The sequence below is a fragment of the Castanea sativa genome, chromosome 4 (assembly GCF_040712315.1).
Source record: "Castanea sativa cultivar Marrone di Chiusa Pesio chromosome 4, ASM4071231v1".
NCBI lineage: Eukaryota > Viridiplantae > Streptophyta > Magnoliopsida > Fagales > Fagaceae > Castanea > Castanea sativa.
The window spans coordinates 50,202,055-50,223,949 of record NC_134016.1 but is presented as its reverse complement, the minus strand read 5'-3'; the positions used below and the strand labels follow the sequence as shown (position 1 = coordinate 50,223,949).

Below are 21,895 nucleotides of genomic sequence, written 5' to 3'. Positions count from 1 at the left end.
TGTTCTTAATTGTAATATTTTTAGTCTGTTTGGAATATGGTGTAGATATGGCTATCATTTTCCTCAAGTCATGACAAATAATATTTGGGCTAGGTCAGTAATATTGTGTGGTTTGGGGTACTGCAATGCAACACTATCCTTATCATGGACGTAAATGATATTAGTGGAGAAATTTGTGATACTTGAGATTGATTGGATCAGATTGGATTGTATGATTAATTTGTACAAGGATGTATTGAATCCTACAAAAGACGCGTATAAGGTAGATCTGAACTATGTAAGCAATCACAATAAGCCTTAATTTGACTGCATTTTGTTTAAGCCCAGATGTTGTTAATGCCTTTTTCAGGTCATGAGCCATGACATTAGTTTTGGTTTATTTCCTGTTTTTTTTTAATGTTTTTTGCTGGACTTATGTATTTAAGTTTCCATTTATTTATTTATGTTTAATATATGCTGCACATAAGTTATTAGGTTTGCTAGGTTCATATAACTTCATTGAACAAGTTCCTATGTTAGTCTTAGCGTTACCAAGTTCATTGTTTGTTCATGCTGGATCAATTGACCTCATTTTGAAAATACTTCAAATAGTCTTTCTAGAACCTTAAATGTCTAACTTAATTGTTATTATGATGACTAGTCCAAAGGCCTAAGATGTTCTTGTGTCTAGCATGTGAGGAGCCAAATGAATAGTCTTTTGTTGAGCCAAAACTATTCTTTTTCAGAACTTTCAAAACTCACTGATTTGGGTGAGAAAAATGTCCAAAGAGGAAAACAGAGAAAGAAAAAAAAAAATTGCTTGTACAGAGGCATTGAGGGAGAAACAAAGAGACAGATGGGCCAGCAGGGGGAGACTGAGAGGGGAAGAAGGAGAGGATGAGAATTATGGGAGCAGAGAGGATTTTTACCTACTCGGTATAGTGTTGTGCATGTGTGGGTTTCTAGTACGGTATATTTGATTTGCAGCCACCAAGCTGACCTGTGCAATTCAAAAGCAGATCAAGACTGATCTTTCAGATATTATCCTTACAAAGGTATGCTTTTTTCTTTCTTGGGAAAAAATGTTAAGTCTTTGATTTGTTATTACAATATCTAATTCTTGTTATTTATAAATTTGAAAACAGTTCGCGGGAGGCTTATTAGTTATATATAAGAAGTTAAGAGATGAGAAAATGAACTCCTGTCCAAATGTGCAATATGGATTTAGGCTGTGCCTAACTAGAGAAACTAAGGTATTTAATCATCATTACTCTTGCTTTATGAATAAATTAACTCTATGCATGCCAAGGTGATACTTCTTTATCATTCCAACATATTATACATGCGATATATTTTTCTCAACCATTAGCGAGGAACTGAAAGTTAAATTTAATTCTGGAAAATATTAACATATTTTTAACCGGTAGGGCCGGCTTAATAGGTGATGCAATTGATGCAATTGATGCAATCGTTTAAGGCCCCCAAATAAAAGAAGGCCCCCACTTGTAAAAAAAAAAAAATATATATATATATATATATATATCTATACTATTATTTAAAGGGTTTTTCTTGTTTAGATTCCTCATTTTTTAGTCTAAAAATGCATCTACACTCCTATGTTAAGTAGAGATAAAACTAAAGGATAATCCTGTAAAACTGCAACTCTAACTCCTACTAAAATATGACCTAAAAAATAAGATCACTCTCCTGTTAGTTTTCAAATTATTTTATCTATTTATAAATTAGATTTTTAAAATAAAAATTATATTTATAAAATAAAAACACTTTTTTTTTTTTGCTAAAAAAATAAAGTCACATGACACACGCCAAACATGTGAGATGATGCTAGTATATATAAAATAAAAACACAGATATTTTTTTGATTATACAATAGGACCACTAAAAAAATGTCACATCTCACGTTTATTTAACTAAAAAAAAAAAAAAAAAAAGACTCAGAGTCTTCTATTTATATAACTTAAATTATATATATTTTTAGTTTGTTTCACACTTTCACTCCACAAATGTTTGATGGGGTCCCATCATGGACACGTTTTTTGCTATCGTAGCTTTTCTACCCCTCTTTGGACCCTTTTCTGCTATGATAATTGATAGGACATGTTTGTTGCCTTAAAACTTAGCCATTGGATGATAGGAGTAGTGGAGTACAGGCTGGACGGTTTCTCACTTTTTTTTTGTTTTATAGGAGTACAGCCCACAGTTATAACTTATACAGTTTCTCAAAATTTTTTTTTTCTATTTTATCTGACATTTTATCTATTATTATAAATTATTATACCAATTAATAATTTAATGTGTATCATATTAACTCATTTGTATTATAGTGACATTAATTTATTAAACCATGCATTAAATTAATTTTTATTTGTGCAGGTTTAGACTTTAAAATGGTCACGACTTTAAAAAAATTGCAATAACCAGGTTCTATTATTCTATACTTTAAATTTTATTTTTATTTAAACTTAATTAGTAATTTTGCATCTCAAAAAGCAAGAAAAATAGATTTTAAATAAAAAAATTCAATATATATTATTAGATTAATTGTCCCACTTAAAATTTTCGCCTAAGACCCTCAAAGTTGTTGAGCCGGCCTTGTTTAACCATTCATGTACAAATATAATTGATGAGATGACCTAATGTTCTTGGAAATGGAAGTTTTTTGAATGAGTAAACTGATGATTGTCACATCCAAAACTTTTATCTTTTTTTTTTTTAATCTTTTCTTGCTTGCCAAGTCACAAGAATTGTAAACAGTAAATAGGAAGCCAAAGGAATGGACAATTTTGATTTAATGGCACACCACATATTGATTATAAGGTTGCTTTTGTTTCCTTTGGCCAAATGTCAATTTTTTTCTAATTTTTAGAACACTGCCCTCTATATATCACATCTATGATAGCAAGCTAAGGTGAGAGTTCAATCATGAGAATCCCAGGAGAAAAAAACATGATGAAATGCTCAAAATTTTGCTATCTTTCCTTCTTATTTATTTATTTATTTTAAAGAAAACAGACAGAGAGATTAAAAACATTTAAATTAATAAAATTAAGTGCTTTTTTATTATAAGTAAGTAAGAATAAAACTTGGTGTATAATTAGACAATGAGACTGAAACTTGTGAATAGATAACTTGCTTGCTTGTCTCTTAGCTTGAGCATTTAGAGTGATTGGTAATGTAGTTGGAAATTCAGTAGGAAATTAAAAGTTTGTACTTGAATTGAACCAAAATTATTACATTGTTTATGCTAAATCTCCCAAGGCTGAAATGCTGAGGATAGGTGTATTAAATTCAAAATCATTTCAGCTTCATTGCACTTAGAAGCTCTAAAAAAATTGAAAAATTGCACTTAGAGAAAGCAGCCCTATCACTTGGTGTTGATTTCCGTTTCTGTGATGGAATTTAACTTTGAGAATCAAAGAAAGCTGATTGAATATAGCTTTAGTTTATCTTGGTGATACCATTGACAACCCATTTTAGGCTTTCTTTCCAAATATGTATGGAGAATTTTTATTTTTTATTTTTTATTTTTTGCTTGTATTGTATGTAGGGTGCAATAAATATAAATAAATTTCATAACCAGTGGTCACACCTTGTGTACTATGGTGGAGGTGCCTATGAAGGCTTTATCACTTCAGATATGGATACTTGAGAACCTAAACCTTTGGCAAAATAGAAAGGGTGGACCAGCAATTGAGTTTAAGAGTATAAGGAGTCAACAGGAAGATCAATGTTTATAAATTCTTTATGATGTTTTGATTTTTATGATGTTCAATGTTTCAATGGCATTGAAAAGTACTTCTTCATGAATTTTTTTTTTCCCTGAAAAAATGTACTACTCAAATTATTTTCATTGTTTACTGACATGGAACTAGTTATGTTATAGACTTATAGTGTAGCTAGAACTATCTGCGCAAGCTTGTTGGATATGCTTATCTGGGTTTTGTTGGAAGAGAGTCTAGCTGTTTCTCTTTTTTACATTTGTAATTTAGATTCTTTTTCTTTTTCTTTTTTTATGCGTTATACTTGGATCAATAATTCTTAAAGCCGTAGAGATTGAAAATGATGTGAATTATAGGATAAAAACAAGGTGGATGAAGTCGAGAAGCACATCAGGAGTATTGTGTGAGCATGAGTATGCTTATCTGGGTTTTGTTGGAAGAGGGTTTGGTTGTTTCTCTTTTTACGTTTGTAATTTAGATTTTTTTTTTTTATGGGTTATACTTGGATCAATAATTCTTAAAGCCGTAGAGATTGAAAATGATGTGAATTATAGGATAAAAACAAGGTGGATGAAGTCGAGAAGCGCATCTAGAGTATTGTGTGAGCAAGTAGAATACCTATTTAGTTAAAAGGAAAATTTTATAAAACTGCTATACAACTAGCTAGGGTGGTGCAAAAAATAAACCGACTGACCCGCCAACCTGCCCAATTCACACCGACCTGACCCGACCCATGCAGGTCCATTGAGTGAGGCGGCTCAAGTTGGGTGTATTAGATAGATAATTTAGTAAGTTGGGCCGAATAGTATATTGAAATATTTCTAACCCTCCACAACCTGACCTGACCCGCTCTATATATATATATATATATATATATATATATATATATATATATATATATATATATATATATATATATATATATATATATATATATATTATCACATACACATTCACTTTATTTCTCTCATCTCTCTTTCTTTTATTTTTTCATTTTCACATTTCTCTTCCCTAATAAACTTTAGCCATTCTCCCCAACATCTTGTTATTATTCTTACTCCATGTATAAGTCTAATTTCAGATTTTGAGATTTTTTTTCTTTTTAGTGTAATAAAATTTTAGTTAGTTTAATAAATATATAATGTCATATTTTTAATTATTATTTTTTTTATAAAAATTGTCATTTTTTAATTTTTTATTTAATTTGATGGAGCAAACAATATCCAATTTAATTGAAATAATTTAATTTATTCAATTGAATTTGCCAACTTGCCCAACTTACTGTGTTGAAACTATTCAAATTTTCATCCAACCTACCAAATTTATATATTGGTGGGTCGGCATCGAATTGGAATTTTCCAAACTCGTCATTGGCAGTTTGGTTAAAAATAATGCCCTTTACTGGCTCAACCCAACTCAAGCACACCCAATCGACTAGCTATGTTCTATCCATAAAATGAGTGTAGTGGAAATGAGAATGTTAACGTGGATAAATGGGAATACACAAAGTGATTAAGTCAATCCAAGTTGAGAAAACGAAAAAAGATAGAAACTGAAAAGACCATAAATAAAATTAGAAGTAATAAAAATTAAAAAAAAAAAAAAAAGAAGACATGTGAATTAAGTTAGTAATAGAAAGCATGACATTAGATACCAAAAATGGGGAAAGTAGTTCATGTGACCGACTCAATCTAATTTGACAAGAATCTTTCGCCACCCTAAATTTTGAGACTAAGCATCTGTTTTTCTATTTTTATAATAGCGTCTGTTTTGGTGGAAGTGAAATAGGGAGAATAGAAAATAGAAAATAAAAAATTGATTTTATGGTTATTTGGTTGGAAAGAAGAGGAGGATAGAGAATTATTAGGGCCTAGATGTTTTCTCCCCTAATGGCCTAGCCCACCAAAATTATCTCCCCAATTTAGGGAGAAAATAGAGCAGAGATGAATAGTTGCCATTAATAACTAGACTACTGCAGCACTGCTTCCTCCTTTTACGACCTGTTGATTACCTTTTTCTTTTTCTTTTTTTGATTTATTGGTTGCCTTTTTTTTCCCTCTTTCCTGGACTGTGGCTTTCTTTTGTTTTGGTTTTCTTATTTTCTTTTTTATTTATTTATTTTTATACCTGTTGGTTGCCTTCTTCTTCTTTTTTCTTTCTTTCCTGGGCTGTGGCCTTCTTTTGTTTTGGTTTTCTTCTTCTTTTTTCTTCTTTTTTTCTTTCTTCTTTTTTTTTTTTACCTTTTTTGGCATGATTTTTATTTTTTAATAAATTTAGGTGATTGCTTATAGTTTTTATATTTATTTTTGTTGTTGTTTGCCCACTTTTTTTTTTGTTTTAATTTGACATATTTTTTAACAATAGCATATGAATAAATTTATACAAACTCATTTTTTCAATCTCTCTACTTTTCCACTTTCAACCGGTACAAATGAGAGAAATTAAAATTTCTTTTATCTACTTATTTTTCCATCTCCCCAACCAAACAGACATTAAGTTTTTGTTATTGTTGTTGGTTGTTGGTGGGTTGTACTAAGCCAAAGCCCAAGACTATTGACAATTTGACATCAATGGACAATACTAAACTATAGGAAATTGGGCCTCAGTCCACTTCAATTGTTTACCTTGGTTGAGTAAAATTTCTATGATAATAAGTGAATAACTCACCAATTTCAACACATCGTCAACTATATCTCTATTTCAACTTGTGAATGTGAAAACAGATTTGTTTGAATAAAACATTATTCTCTTGGCAATTGTTTGAAGCTTTTGTAATAATCTGTATAAGAGAAGGATGACATCAAGGAATTAGAATGCATCAAGAATTCTTTAGGATGGATAACTTTTCCTTATTAGGTGTTCTATCTTTGAGTTGAAGAAGCTGTTTGAATAGAAGACTTGTTATCCAAATCTGTAGCAGAGTTGGTCTTGGAATATGATTCTACATTGATATCCTTAACAGTGAAGAACTAATCAACTTTCTCTCCCCCTAAACTCTGGTAGCTACAGAGGAGGGCTGTGAGGTTGGGGGAGAGAAGTGGAGTAGTGGACAGTGGAAAAAGAGAAGGAAAAAAAAAAAAAAAATAATAATAATAATAATACGAAATAAAGTTAAAAAAAAAAAAGAAGGAAAATAAAATATATTTTATATATGCATTAACATTAAAATAAAATAAAATAACTAATGTGACTTAAATCGAGTCAAACTCACAACTAAAGAAATTTCCGATAAAAAAATCCACGTCAAAGGTTCATTATGTGAAGTAATTGCATTCTACGTGCGTGATTTTAGGATCACGGACAGTTTTACAATTTTTTTGTCAAAATTTTGACGTAATAGACTTTGAATAATTGCTTATCACTTACATATTAACCCTCAATTTTTTCTCCACCACTCATGCTCATCACAATTATGATAAAGAAATTGTAAAATAATTCAAGTTCTATATTTTTCTTTTCTAATCATATATGACAATATTATGAGGAAAAAAGTGAAAAGAAGACCCGATCGAAGTCCAAAAGTCTTGGTCATTCACTATGTTTCCACACTCTCTTGTCAGAGTTCCCATTGGAAAAATGAAAAAGAGACCAACTGTATATAAAACAATTTCACCCAAGCGGTTAAAGCTCCACTTTTCGTACAATCCTACGCAGAAGCAGTTTGAATAGAAGACTTGTTATCCAAATCTGTAGCAGAGTTGGTCGTGGAATACGATTCCGCATTGGGTTAAAGGTTATAATTATGGTTAAATGATTAAATTTATTATTTTTAATAGTGTAAATTTTTGGGACAATTGATTATTTAACAGTAAAGAACTTATCAACTTTCTCTCTCTAAACTCTGGTAGGTAGTGGAGAGGGCTGTTAGGTTGGAGGACAGAAATAGGCAGTGGAAAAAGAGAAGGAAAATAAAAACATTAATATAAAATAAAGTAAAAAAAGAAGGAAAATAAATTATATTATATACATTAACATAAAAATTAAAATAAAATAAAATAAACTAATGTGACTTAAATCGAGTCAAACCCACAACTAAAGAAATTTCTGAGAAACTCTTTGGGATTGAAAAGAGTCACGACAAAGGTTCATTATGGGGAGTAATTGCATTCTAGGTAGTGGCAGAGCCACATGTATCCCCCTCCAAACTTTTTTATTTTTTTTACAATTTAATTATATTTTATAAATATTTAAAGGTTATATAAAAATAAAAAAAAAAAGAGTTGGCCCCCAAAAGAAAGTATTGATCAAATAATTTAGTAATTTTTCCTTAAAAAAAAGAATTTAGAGTCAGTGGCGGCTCTAGGAATTTGTTCAAAGTATTCCACAAGAAGTATAAATTACATAATCTAATAAAAAGAAAATTTTATATATTGACAACAACAATAATCAAAAGACACGCAAATACATAAAATTTTACACAACATAAAGCTTGTGGAGTTCAGTTATTGTTGTTGTTGTTGTTGTTAGTGTTGTTGAACAGGGATGGACGGCGATGGCTGGGGAGAGTAAGTGAGTTTCTTATTTCTTTTTAGCCTTTAAGTTTGATTTAGTTTTAGTTTAAATTGTTTAATGACTTGTGAATCCGCGGGGATTTGAGGCAGTGAGGATTTTCTTTTAAATATTTGTTGAATTAAAAACATAATCGTATTGGTGTTAGAGTAGTAACAGTCTTAGTCTGAGATGAGATTGATCTTGTACTGGGCTTTTCCATTGGCATTTGGCTTGAGCCTTGTTAGTAGTTTTTTTTTTTCCTAGATTTTTGTTGAAGTTTTTTTCTTTCGCGCGCGGGGGGGGGGGGGGGGGGGGGGTTTCCATGGTTTTATAAACTAGTATGGTGAAAGAACCAAAAAAGGGACTGATTACTGGTTTTTTGGTCGGACCGAAATCCGACCAATGGTCAAACCGGTGACATCATAAATAATATAATTAATAAAATTTTAAATTATATAAATAAAAATATAATAAGTGTATTACTAATAATATGATAGCAAAATGTAAAAACATAATATTCAGTGACACTTTTTGTGTAAATTTAATCAAATTTCCTTAGAATGGACAATTACATGTTTAATTATAATCATAAAAATAAAAAGTGTATTTTATATATATATATATAATTAATTAATTAATGTTATATAAAAATTAAGTAACTTTTTAAGTTTATTCACTTAATTAACTAAAACTACTATTTTTTTCTAATCAAAATTTTCGGAAAAAGAAAAAAAAAGTAGTTGTACAATGAAAAAAGCTAAATTTATGTGACTTTGACTAATTAGTTGTATAATATATATTATAATGTTTTTGAGAAAAAATAGTTGTATAATGACAGTGTGTCATGTAAGACAAAAACTACAAGTAAAGCTGTTGTATAGGCTTAAAAGAATATAAAAACATGTGATTCTTTTTGTTTGAAAGACCTTAATATATTGTTAAGTTGCTCAAATTATGGACCAAAATTTAATTATATTGGCATAAAAAAATTCAGCGTGTTCCCAACAATTTTTTTGAAGGTAGATGAATATAAAATTTATAATTATTATGTATAATTTTTTTTTTTCAGGTCAGGATGGTCCTGGGACCACCCTGGCCATAAGGTGGCGTTGCCCCTGTTTAGAGTTGATATACAATTGTAATAGAATGAAATAATTAAGTAGTAAGTTTTGTGAGTAAAAAGTGGAAGTGTGGAATCCCTAATTTTTAGCTCAATTTCAATTCCAACTAATATGTTCAAATCTAACAACATTGATAATATATGCAATTTGGTTGAAATTTCCTATTCTTAAGATTTTATCAAGAAATAAAAAAGCTCATAGGATACTTCAATTATAACATTATGATATTGATTTGTCACACACACACACACACAAAGATATATATATATATATATATATATATATATATATATATATATATATTATGTGGATTTTTTAGGGGAGTGTCTATTTTTTATTTGAGTTTATCTTGACAGAATATATAGTTCGCCCCCCCTCCCCCAACTCAAAATTCTTGGCTCCGCCACTGGTACGGAGCACTAGCATCCAAGGATGAAAAAAAAAAAACTTATTTTGTATCCTCAAACATTATTTTATCTATTTTACCAACTTATTTTAAACTCACCTTATATTCCTGTTTTTATTTTTACATATAACCCAATAAAATAATATAAACTACCTAATAAAATAATAAAAAGTATTTTTATCTCTCTCTTTCCTCCCACTATCTTTTTTTTCTTCTCACACAACCACAAGATTAAAATTTTGTTTTTATTTACAACCTATGAATAGTCCTTACTATTCATAGGTTTCAAATTTGTTAGACATACAAACCCGAATGGAGTGGGTTTTTGCTCTCTTGGGTTGTAAAATAGCAATTAAAGAGTGTTTACACCCCAATGCTAGTGCTTTTAGGAAGCTCAAAAGAACCAAAAAACCGATAATCAATTGTGGTTTTAGGATCACAAATAATTTCACAATTTTTTTTGTTATAATTTTTACGTGATAGACGATGAGTAATTGCTTGCCACCCACATGTTAATCCTCAATATTTTCTCCACCACTTGTAATAAGAAATTGTAAAATAATGCAGGTTCTATGTATTTTTTTCTAATCATAAATGACATTATTATGGGAAAAAAAATGAAAAGAAGACCGATCGGAAGTCCAAAAGTCTTGGCCGTCCAGTATGACTCCACACTCTCTAGTCAGACTATCAGAGTTCCCATTGGAAAAATGAAAAAGAGACCAAAGGTCGTTAAAACAATTTGACCCAAGCAATCAGTGTGGAAAGCTCCACTTTTCGTACAATCCTACGACGCTCTACTATTCTCTCTCATCAACCTTGTTCTACTTCCTCGAGAAGTAAGCTAAGCTAGCTTCGTCACCACCTTCTATATAGAGTTCTATATATATGTGTGTAAATTTCATACTCTCTCACTCTGCTCTCTCTCTCTCTGTAAGCAAAAGCAGAAATCTCTGGTTTTTCAGTTTTTTGTGTTTGTGTAGTCTTTACGTACAGATATGGAGGCTGCAGCAAGAGAACACATTGAAGAGATACGTAGAACAAAGTTCTCCATTGGAGGGGAACAGAACCCATTAATAGAGGATCTTCACCAGGCTGTCAAGAACCTCTCTGCTGAGCTTTATGCCAAGGATGCACATTTTCTCATGGAACTCATTCAGGTTACTTTCTCAACTTCATTCATTCTTTCTTAATAGTATATGCTTGTGTTTTTATTTTTGTTATTGGCTCTCAATGATGTATATGTTTGTGAATATCAGAATGCCCATGTTATTGTTCTTCAAATTAAATGTTTAAACGGTTGTGGTCTTTCAAGCAAAAACGAAAAGCTCAAAAATTAAAATCTGAAAAAAAAAAAATTATAATAAGAATACTACAAGCTGAGTAGTGGCTTGATTCCTTCGACTAAGCACACTGCCTAATATAACACAATTTTCAACATTTTATTATTTTTTATTACTGTATTATTTTTTTCTCACCAGACATATATTACTTCTCATTTTTAATTATTTTTTCTTGTTTATTCTTAACCACACACATCTTTTATCTTTTCGATTTTTATATTTCATACTTTTAAATTTTATCACATCTTCATCTATACTTTTACATCTATGTTTTGCCTTCCTCTTTGTTTGTAACTTCTGTGTCTTCTACCAGTACCAGTGCGGCAGTGTCTTTTCTCAAGTTTTGAGTCTCAAATTTCTCAATATGATTTTTTTTTTTTTTTTAGTTGTACAGGTACCTTTGTTTTTTTTTTTTTTTTTTTTTTTTTTTTCCTTTTGAGGTTTTTTGGTTTATAGAATGCAAATTTGTTTTGGTTTTAAGAATATTTTTTTTTAAGCACAAATTTCATGCCGGCCTAATCTTGAATTTCGGCAAGTATTTACCGAAACACTCGAAATAGACCGGAATGACCCGAAATTTTTTTCGAAGTGGAATAGGGTGGGTTACTGTTCTAGTTTGTTTACCAACGTGATATTTTCTGGCCATTACGGTCAGAAGGAAATGGAATTAATAACATTGAATCAAACCTAATTACCTAAAAGCTAAAAAAAATAAGATTGTGTAATTTATACTTTCTAAGGAACACCCTAAACAAAATTCCTAGAGCCACTTGCACACAATCGTGTTTTCAAAAACACAATTTTTTAAGGAGTGTGTGCATGCAACATTAAATATGTAACAAGATTTAACCTAAATGTTCGTTAATACTTTCCACCACTTTTTTGTTTTAATGATTTTTTCACAGACGTCTACGACTAGAAGATTTTAGCTTCTGATTGTGCTTTTTTTTTCTTACTTTTTTTATCAAGAAGTAATAAAATTATTTTTTTAATTAAATTTTATATTTTGGATAAAACATATGTAGAGAACCTTAGGGTGTTTGGTTTCACTTATAATTTTGTTTCCATAACTCAAATCTTATAACTCAAACTTAATTTTCATAACTCATATTTCTAACTCTGCTTTTTCACTCACTCCAGAAAATATTTGTTTGGTTTCATATCTTTGATGCATATCTTGTATCTAAAACTTAAATTTGTGCATAAAGTAATGGGACCCATTAAAACTCTTTCCTCAAAATTTAGAAATATCTGAATTTTGTTTTCAGTTTCCGTAACTCAAACTCAAAATTTTGAGTTATGAAACTCAACTAAAAAATCAATCCAAATAACTTTGTTTTTAGTGGGGCTCATGTTTTTTTGAGTTTTTAGTTTTTATCAATTCAAACACCCTTAATTACATCTCATCTTTTAGAAGATAAATTACTAGAAAATGTGGGATGCCAAACTCACTCAAAAGACAAATTATTAATTTTACATGGGCCTACCAGGGGACACCACTTTGTTGTATGTTATTTACATATTCTATCTAAGAACTGTGTTTAGATGGAAGGGGTTTAGGATGTATTACATGTATCTGATGGGGTGTGCTATGGCTCCGGCATCCGCTCTAATTGCTGCTTAGCTTCTGAGGATTTTTTTTTTTTTTGATGGGTTAGATAAAGACAAAAATATATCCTTTAAATTTTTTTTTCAAAAAAACTGGTTTTTTTTTTTGGTATTCGTAATTTTTGTAGTTGGGCTATTTTTTTTGGATTTTTATACTTTGTTTAAGATTTTAGATCTATAGTTTTTTTTTTTTTTAAATAGTCTTTAAAGGAGAAAAATGTTAGTCATAAACTTTTTTACAAATTGCTGATGTGATGAGTGGTTATTGGTAAGTAAAAAATTAGTGTAAGTGGTAGGTCTAAATTTGAACTAATTAAAATTTGCTGCATCAATAAATTGTAAAAAAGTTTGTGGTTATTGCATTACTCTTAAAAGAATTAATGATATTGTTAAAGAGGGGGTAAAGTGTAATTTTATAGTATTGCCCCCAAGTCAAACTGTGCCCCCGTCCCTGTGTACCCCATGTGAGATGGTGGATACATGTATCAGATACATGATAGACTTTCTCGGAGAAGAGAGGGAAATAAAGGGAGAAGGTTAAATTAATCTTTACTTCAAATTAGAGAAAGTCTATGCTTACAATGATTTCACAATAACCATGATTTAAGTTGTGGTGAGTTTGGATGTAATCTTATTTATATTATTTTATTTCGACTTAAGGCCGACAGACACTTTAGCGTGTGAAATTTTGTTGGGGCATAGAAGAACTCTTAAAATTAGCAAAAGATAGTTATAATTATTAATTTATATGATATTATCGTTTTCTCTCCTTCCAAATTAACATCCAAACAAAGTGGAGTACTCTTTTACTTAATTTTAAATTAAATGGGGGAAAATGCAATCATTCTCTTAGCCTTTTCTCTCCTTCCCCTCTGTTCTCTCTCCCTCCAAAACTTCTAAACGTAGTTTCTGTGAAAAAAGGTTTCGTATATAGACTTAGAGGGCATTTGGATTTAGATTATATTTCCTGCGTTCAAGTTTTGCTTTTTTTTTTTTTTTTTTTTTTTTTTGGTTTCTACTGCAGCTATGGGGGACATTTGCGCAGTGCGCGCACTGTGCGCGTACTTTTTTATCAATTTTTTTATTAAAAATGGGTCTTGCATCACTATTCACACATTTAAAAATTATTTTGCTACAGTGTTTTCAGTTTTCAGTTTTCAGCAATAAGTTCTATCCAAACGGACCCTTAGTGTTAAATGTATTTATGGAGCAAAATAATAGAGTTGACTTTTATTGACTTATGTATAATGTTGAATTATTTTTTGTCAGAATGCTGAAGATAATAATTACTTGGAGGGAGTGGATCCATCCCTTGAGTTTGTCATAACTTCTGAGGACATAACAAACACAAGGGCTCCAGCAACATTGCTAATTTTCAATAATGAGAAAGGTTTCTCATCAAAAAACATTGACTCTATTTGCAGTGTTGGTCGGTCCACGAAGAAAGGCAATAGGAAACGTGGTTATATTGGAGAGAAAGGTACTTTACCTAGTTTCCTAAAATTACAGCTTACACTAGCCAATCTAGTCTAAGTATTGTTATGAGAACTAGTAACACCAAACATTGTTATACATGGTTTATTCAAAATGCTATTTTGTCAAGAAAACTATTAATAATATTAATGGGGTTGACTGGGAAAGAAGCCAGAACAAGCATGACAGTTTTGATTTATTTGTTTAAGTCAAATATCAAAATTCCTTGATCCACAATAGGAAGAAATTATTAGGTCAACCTCTATGTCCCATTTGCATAAATAACAACATTTTATTAGTTGGGAGGTCAGGGAGGCAGTCCTCCTGGTGGGCCTAATAATTTCTCCACAAAAGGAGCAACTTTCGTACATTATTCTCCAGTGATAAATGCTAACTTAAGAGTCATATGAAATATGAGTTACAATAATTGCTTGAATCAGGAATGAAATGTTGTTGCCTTGGAAAGAGAGTTCAAAGCATAAAATCTATAAATAAATCTTCTTGCATGATGAAATTTTGCAGAGTCAAAATACTGCTTATAGAAAACTTGAACAAACAAGTCAAGGTAAGAAGGAATGTAAATATTTAACAATTGATTTTAAGCCAATATATATTCTTAGTCACCAATAAGCTTTAGTTAAAATGATACTTCCTCTTGTAAAAATAGCTTTGTTCAATTTAGTCTTTCCATTTGTCTTTGTTAGATTTTAGCTGTTATTAAATGAATTTTTTTATTTTATTAAAGTTAATAGAGATTAACTAGAGGACTGAATTGAAAAAAATTGAAAGTTAGGGTATCGAATAAGGTGAAGTTAGAGGATTGAATTTTAGGCAAAGTTAAAAGGTGTAATCTATGATTTAGCCAAATATTTTCGAAGACAGTTGTTTTTTGGTTTGTTTTTGGTGTATGGTTGTGTTTTTGAAAAATCTTTTCTATATTTTTATACAGATATTAAATAAAAAGTTTAAATCATAACTTTTAAAATATTAATCAGAAAAACTAAAATCAAACTTATAAACAACGATGAACAAAATAAAATTATTGAAAATTACACTAATAAGCCCAACTATTATCTAAACTTGCACGTTGAAATCATATATAATTAAAAACATTTGAAACCTCCAAACTGGCACTTTGAATTTATTTTTGTACGACTTTTAAAATTTTGGGGCGATTCCCAAAATTTTGAGGCCTATCGTGGTTATTTTGCGGATTCATGAGATATTTTTGTCATTTCAATGTTTTAGGGATTTTTTCTTTTGTTTCATTTTGGAGGTTTTGGGGGGTATTTTAGTCGCCAAGAGCATTGTAGGTCAATTGACACCTCCTAGTGTTTCCAACGGAGACAGTTCAAATCCCTTCTCACCCATTGTAACCATCTACTATAGAAAAGAAAAAAAATAGAGAGGGTTTTCTAGTCATAGTGTGTTTTAAAGGGATTTCGTAAGTTTAGGGGGTTTTGTTATTATGTTCGTTTTGAGAGGGTAATTTTGTCTTTTGGAAATTTTAAGGTTTCTTCTATCATTTTAGAGGTTTTCAAGAGTGTATTTTTATCATTTTATAGGTTTCCAGGTTATTTTTGTCATGTTGTAGTTTCAAGGGCATTTTAAAATTTTTGAGGTTACTCTGGCCATTTGTGGAGTTTATGGGTATTTTTGTCGTTCTAGATGATTCTAGGATATTTAAGTCATATTAGAGGTTTCTGAGGGATATTTTTATTATTTTAAAGGTTTAAAGGGTATTATGGTCATTTTGAATGTTTCAATAGCATTTTGGAGGTTCTGATGGAAATTTTGTCATTTTATAGATTTCGGGATACTTTTGTCGTTTTGGAGGTTTTCGTCCTTTTGAGCCTGAAAAGTGTAAAACATTTTTAGACCCTAAGAATGTGTTTTTCCTAATTAACAGAAAATGATTTTAGTTTGACCCAGTTTTTTAATTGTCCCAAACCCTCAAAAACGAGGAAAACATTTTTTGAGAAATGTTTAACATTGGAACAAACAAGTTGTTAGTCAAGAACATGAAGACAAAGTCAAATGATTAGAGCCAAAACTTGTTATAATTAAATGCAAATCCTTAAAACCATAAATGGTTCTTTGAATCTAAAACGAAACTCTAGAGCTGTTTGGTCCACCATTTTTAAAATATGTTTTCAAAATAGGTAAAAACAGGTTTGAATATATTTTCCAAACATGTTTTTGTATATGTTTTTATTCTTTTGTTTGAAAAATCCTCACTTAATGGCTTAAATATAAGATATGCATTCTAACAGTTTGTTGTACTTATAAAACCTGTGATGTTCTTGTGAAACTACAATGAAAAAATTTATATCTATATATTACTAAAAGCTGAAGCGTGACGTTTAATGTTACTGTGCTCATGTTGAGCCACATCAGCATTTACATCATTATCCTTTTTCTTTCTAATTTCCTACAATTGTTTTTTAACATTTACTTTTTTTTTTTAATAATTGCATTTTCTCCAACCTTTCTCATGCCTTTACCTTTTCATCTCCCTACTACCCTCAACTTTAATATCACTTTTCATCTCTCTTTATTTTGTCTCTTCATCTTTCCCTCACTTACCTTTTCACCTCCCCACTATCCTTAAGCTTAATATCACTATTCATCTTTCCATTCATCTTCCTTATTTTGTCTCTTCATATTCACATCATCTTCTATAAATTTGTTATTCTCTTCCAATCTTTGCATAGTTTTCCATCATAGAAATGTTGTTTCTCCCTCCCTCCCTCTCTCTCTCTCACACACACACAATAATTTTTGGAGTTTTTTTTTTTTTTAATTTCCTGCATCTCTACTTAAGTTGATAAATATTTGTGTTTGTTATAACTCTACGTTGGGTTGGTACGATTTAGTTTTGTGTTTTAAGTTTTTTTTTGTTCTCATTGATTGTTAAATATTATACTATTGCGTTATAAAAAAATTAAAAAAAATAATATATAAGAATATAATATATATTATTCTATTACATAACATGATTTGGGTAATTTGGAGTTTATTGTTATATATATATATATATATATATATATATATATATATATTATTTTATTTACTTTTTTAATCTTTTCATCTTATTTTATTCAATATTTAAACTCAGTTACATCCTCCATATAATTAAATTATTTATATTTTCTTTTTTTAATTAAACATATAATATTTTTTAAAAATTTAAATAAATTAAATTGTACTCACTTTTTTTAACATTTATACTTTCTCCAACCTTTCACTTTCCCTTTACATTTTCATCTCCCCACTACCCTCTCTCTCAATATCACTCTTCACCTTTCCCTTTATTTTGGTTCTTCTTATTGTTATCCTTTTAGTATAAATTTGGCATTCTCTTTTCCATTATATGCATAATTTTTCTTCACAAAAAAATTTATTTCTCTCTCTTTCTCTCTCAATTTTTGGTGATATATATATATATATATATATATATATATATATTTTTTTTTTTTTTGCATATCTGCTTTAGGTTGAGAAATTTTAGTGTTTTTTAGAACTCTACTTTAGGTTGGTGCAATTTAATTGTGTTTTAAGTTTTTTTTTTTTTTTTTTTCACATTGGTTGTTAAATTTTATCATATTGCATTGTAAAGAATTAAAGATAGTATATAAGAATGTAATATTATAATATTACATAATACGATTTAAATAATTTGGTGTTTATTGTTATATCTTTTATTTTTACTTTTTTTTCTTCTCATATTATTTTATTCAACATTATTATTGTTGTTGTTGTTGAATTAATATATTAGATTGTACATTTTTCAAAAATCAATATATTAACTTGAAAGAAAATGAAAAACCAACTATTAAGCAATAATAACTAAAACAATAATATTATCACGCGCAAAGCGCGGGTCCGACTAGTGTCATTGAAAGTTGGAACCTTTTTTTTAAATAAATTACAATTACAATGGAATTGACAGCCCCCAAGCTCTCTCTCTCTCCCTCTCTCCCTCTCAATGCTTGTGAATTGACTTCTATTCTAATCTCAAGATGTCGATGTAGAGTATTATGTGTTATATACTCAATTATAGTGAAAGAAAAGGATAATTACTGGACAGGATAATTTAGCTGTTCTCTTATGCTCTAATTAGCTTATTCTATTGTTAATATGCAGGAATTGGATTTAAGAGCGTCTTTTTGGTTAGTTCTCAGCCGTGCATTTTCAGCAATGGATATCAGATACGGTTCAATGAAGAGCCTTGCCCACATTGCAATCTTGGGTACATAGTTCCAGAATGGATCGAGGAGAGTCCAACTCTTTCGGACATCAAAAAAATATATGGTTCTGGAACTACTCTTCCAACAACAACAATAGTCTTACCACTAAAGTTTGATAAGGTCAAACCTGTGAAGCAGCAGCTCTCAAATGTTCATCCTGAAATTCTATTGTTCCTATCAAAGATTAGGCAACTTTCAGTCAGGGAACATAACAAGGATCCTAGGCTGAATACAATAAGTGCAATAGCAATCACAAGTGAGACTGAATTGGTGGAGAGGAAAAACATTGATGCTGTGTCCTACACACTCCATCTCTCTGCGGATGAAAAGGATAAGGAGTATGAGGGAGAATGCTGCTACTTTATGTGGAAGCAAAAGTTTCCTGTTAGACAAGAAAACAAAGTGGAAAGGAGAATGGAAGTTGAAGAGTTGGTGATCACATTGGCTTTTCCTTTTGATGAGCGCCTCCACAGGGGAATGAGCTCACCTGGGATCTATGCATTTCTTCCCACAGAGATGGTTACTAACTTTCCCTTCATAATTCAGGCAGATTTTCTTCTTGCCTCATCAAGGGAAACAATTCTCTTGGACAGTAAGTGGAACCAAGGGATTCTTGACTGCGTGCCCTCTGCTTTTATCGATGCTTTTCATTCGCTAGTTATAAATTCTGTGAATGCGCCAGTGTCTAGTTTGGCTCCCATCTATAGGTTCATTCCCATCAGCAGCTCTTCTTATCAAGAGTTAAATGTTGTCAGGGAGTCCATCAAATCAAAGCTTCTTGAAAAAAGTATTCTTCCAAGTGAGTCATACACGGAGCAGCAGTCCTTTCATCAACCTCGTGAAGTTAGTAGGCTTATGCCTGCTTTCTGGACCATTCTGGAGAAGGCAAGGGAGCAAAAGGTGAGCTTGTTTCATCTTTCATCACATGGAAAGTACATTTTGAGCTCCTCATTTGATAGAGCAGAATATGATAACATATTGAATTTCTTGGGTGTGGAACTAGTCGACAACGAATGGTACGCAAAGTGCATCCAAAGTTCTAAACTTGTTAAAGGAGTGTCAGATGACGTGTACTTGGAGCTTTTGCTATTTGTTGCAGATAACTGGCAGTCCAAATTTGACTCTACCGACATCAAGTACATACAACTAATAAAATATGTGGGTCTTTATGGCGATGTGTCTTTGTGTAGCATAAATGAATCCATGCATTTCAATGACAGAGTGCTGTCCTTATCCCATCATCCTGATCATATCTCATGGCTGATTGATTGGAACAAGGAATTCAAATGTCCAGCCAATTACTTTTTTTGGCCGAAAAGCACACAAGAAGCTATCCAATTCTTCTCTAAGAGGGAGACGGTGTTGGAGTGGCTACGAGATCATGTGAAGGTTTGTGCTATGAGCGTCTATGAATATGCAGTTCACCTTAACAATTATCTCAATAGTTGCCAGAAGCGTGCTATTGCCTTTGTTCACTTCTTGTACCACTCGCTTGAAAAGTCTTTTCTTTCTGATAAGGAGGTTCGTGTTTTATGTGATTCTATGCCACTTGTGGATAACTATGGAAATTTACAGAGACACAGGACAGGGGTTCTTGTCCCTGCCAACGGAAGCAAATGGGTGGGATTGATTGGTTCAAATCCATGGACAAATGAAGGCTACGTTGAGTTAGCAGAAGACTACTTGCAACCAGGCGACTTTGCAGGTCAATATGCCTCCGGAGAAAGACTCTTGGAGTTCCTTAAAACTCATGTTGTAGCAGCCGATATCCCTTACATATCTCCCCCTAATGCTGCAATTCCTACATTATCATCACCACTCACCAAGCAAAATGCATTCTTGCTGTTGGATTGGATTCGGAATTTGAAACTTAGAGAAATTTACATTTCCGAGAATTTCTTGAAATGCATAAAGGAAGGTAGCTGGCTGAAAACTACTACCAGTGGCTGTCCTGGTTACCGGCCACCTTCAGAGTCATTCATGCTTTCCTCTTCATTGGGAAACATTTTGCAGAACGGATCCGTGCTTGTTGATATTCCGTTGATTGATCTAAGTTTTTATGGTGATGAAATAAGTCAGTATAAGGAGGAGCTGAAGAAAATTGGTGTCATTTCTGAGTATGGAGAAGCATGTGAATTTATTGGAAAGCGTCTTATGTCTTTCACGGAATACTCCACTTTAAGTGGAGACCAGGTGCTGTCCATACTAAATTGTGATACTTGAGGTTGAGTGGATCAGATTGGATTGTATGATTAATTTGTACAAGGATGTATTGAATCCTACAAAAGACGCGTATAAGGTAGATCTGAACTATGTAAGCAATCACAGTAAGCCTTAAGTTGACTGCATTTTGTTTTAAGCTCGGATGTGTTAATGCCTTTTCCAGTCATGAGTCATGACATTAGTTTTGGTTTATTTCCTTTTTTTTAATGTTTTTTTGCTGGACTTATATATTTAAGTTTCCGTTTATTTATTTATGTTTAATATTTGCTGCACATAAGTTGTTAGGTTTGCTAGGTTCATATAACTTCATTGAACAAGTTCCTATGTTAGTCTTGGCGTTACCAAGTTCATTGTTTGTTCATGCTGGATCAATTGACCTCATTTTGCAAATACTTCAAATAGTCTTTCTAGAACCTTAAATGTCTTAACTGTTATTATGATGACTAGTCCAAAGGCCTATGATGTTCTTGTGTATAGCATGTGAGGAGCCAAATGAATAGTCTTTTGTTGAGCCAAAACGATTCTTTTTCAGAACTTTCAAAACTCACTGATTTGGGTGAGAAAAATGTCCAAGAGGAAACAGAGAAAGAAAAAAAAATTGCTTGTACAGAGGCATTGAGTGAGAAACAAAGAGACAGATGGGACAGCAGGGGGAGGCTGAGAGGGGAAGAGGGAGAGGATGAGAATTAGTATCATGTTCATTGCAATTACAATATCTAATTCTTGTTATTTATACATTTGAAAACAGTTCGCAGGAGGCTTATATTAGTTATGTATAAGAAGTTACAGATGAGAAAATGAACTCTTGTCCGATGTGCTATATGGATTTAGGCAGTGCCGCTAACTTGAGAAACTAAGGTATTTAATCATCATTACTCTTGCTTTATGAATAAATTAACTCTATGTGCCAAGGTGATACTTCTTTATCATTCCAACATATTATACATGCGATGCATTTTTCTCAACCACTAGTGAGGAACTAAAAGTTAAATTTAACTCTAGAAAATATTGATGTATTTTTAACCATTCATGTACACATATAATTGATGAGATGACCTAATGTTCTGGGAAATGGAAGTTTCTAGAATGAGCAAACTAACGATTGTCACATCTAGAACTTTTATCCTTATTTTTTATCTTTTCTTGCTTGCCAAGCCACAAGAATTGTAAACAGTAAATAGGAAGCCAAAGGAAGACAATTTTGATTTAATGGCACACGACATATTGATTATAAGGTTGCTTTTGTTTCCTTTGGTCAATG

The 21,895-nt window shown here is 31.2% G+C and overlaps 1 protein-coding gene across 1 annotated transcript; it reads left to right on the top strand.

The window, feature by feature from the left end:
• Positions 1 to 758: 758 nt before the first annotated feature.
• Positions 759 to 20,634, top strand: LOC142633079 (uncharacterized). The gene is made up of 5 exons (XM_075807353.1): positions 759 to 915; positions 967 to 1,034; positions 10,721 to 10,897; positions 13,958 to 14,168; positions 18,308 to 20,634. The coding sequence occupies exons 1-5, from the start codon at positions 759 to 761 to the stop codon at positions 20,632 to 20,634; spliced, it is 2,940 nt and encodes a 979-aa protein (XP_075663468.1).
• Positions 20,635 to 21,895: the final 1,261 nt, after the last annotated feature.

Coding starts and splice junctions, on each gene's coding strand:
- LOC142633079 (XM_075807353.1), top strand. CDS start 759: ATGTCCAAAGAGGAAAACAGAGAAAGAAAAAAAAAAATTGCTTGTACA. Junction 916..966: donor AGAGGATTTTTACCTACTCG/GTATAGTGTTGT, acceptor TTTGATTTGCAG/CCACCAAGCTGACCTGTGCA. Junction 10,898..13,957: donor TTCTCATGGAACTCATTCAG/GTTACTTTCTCA, acceptor ATTTTTTGTCAG/AATGCTGAAGATAATAATTA.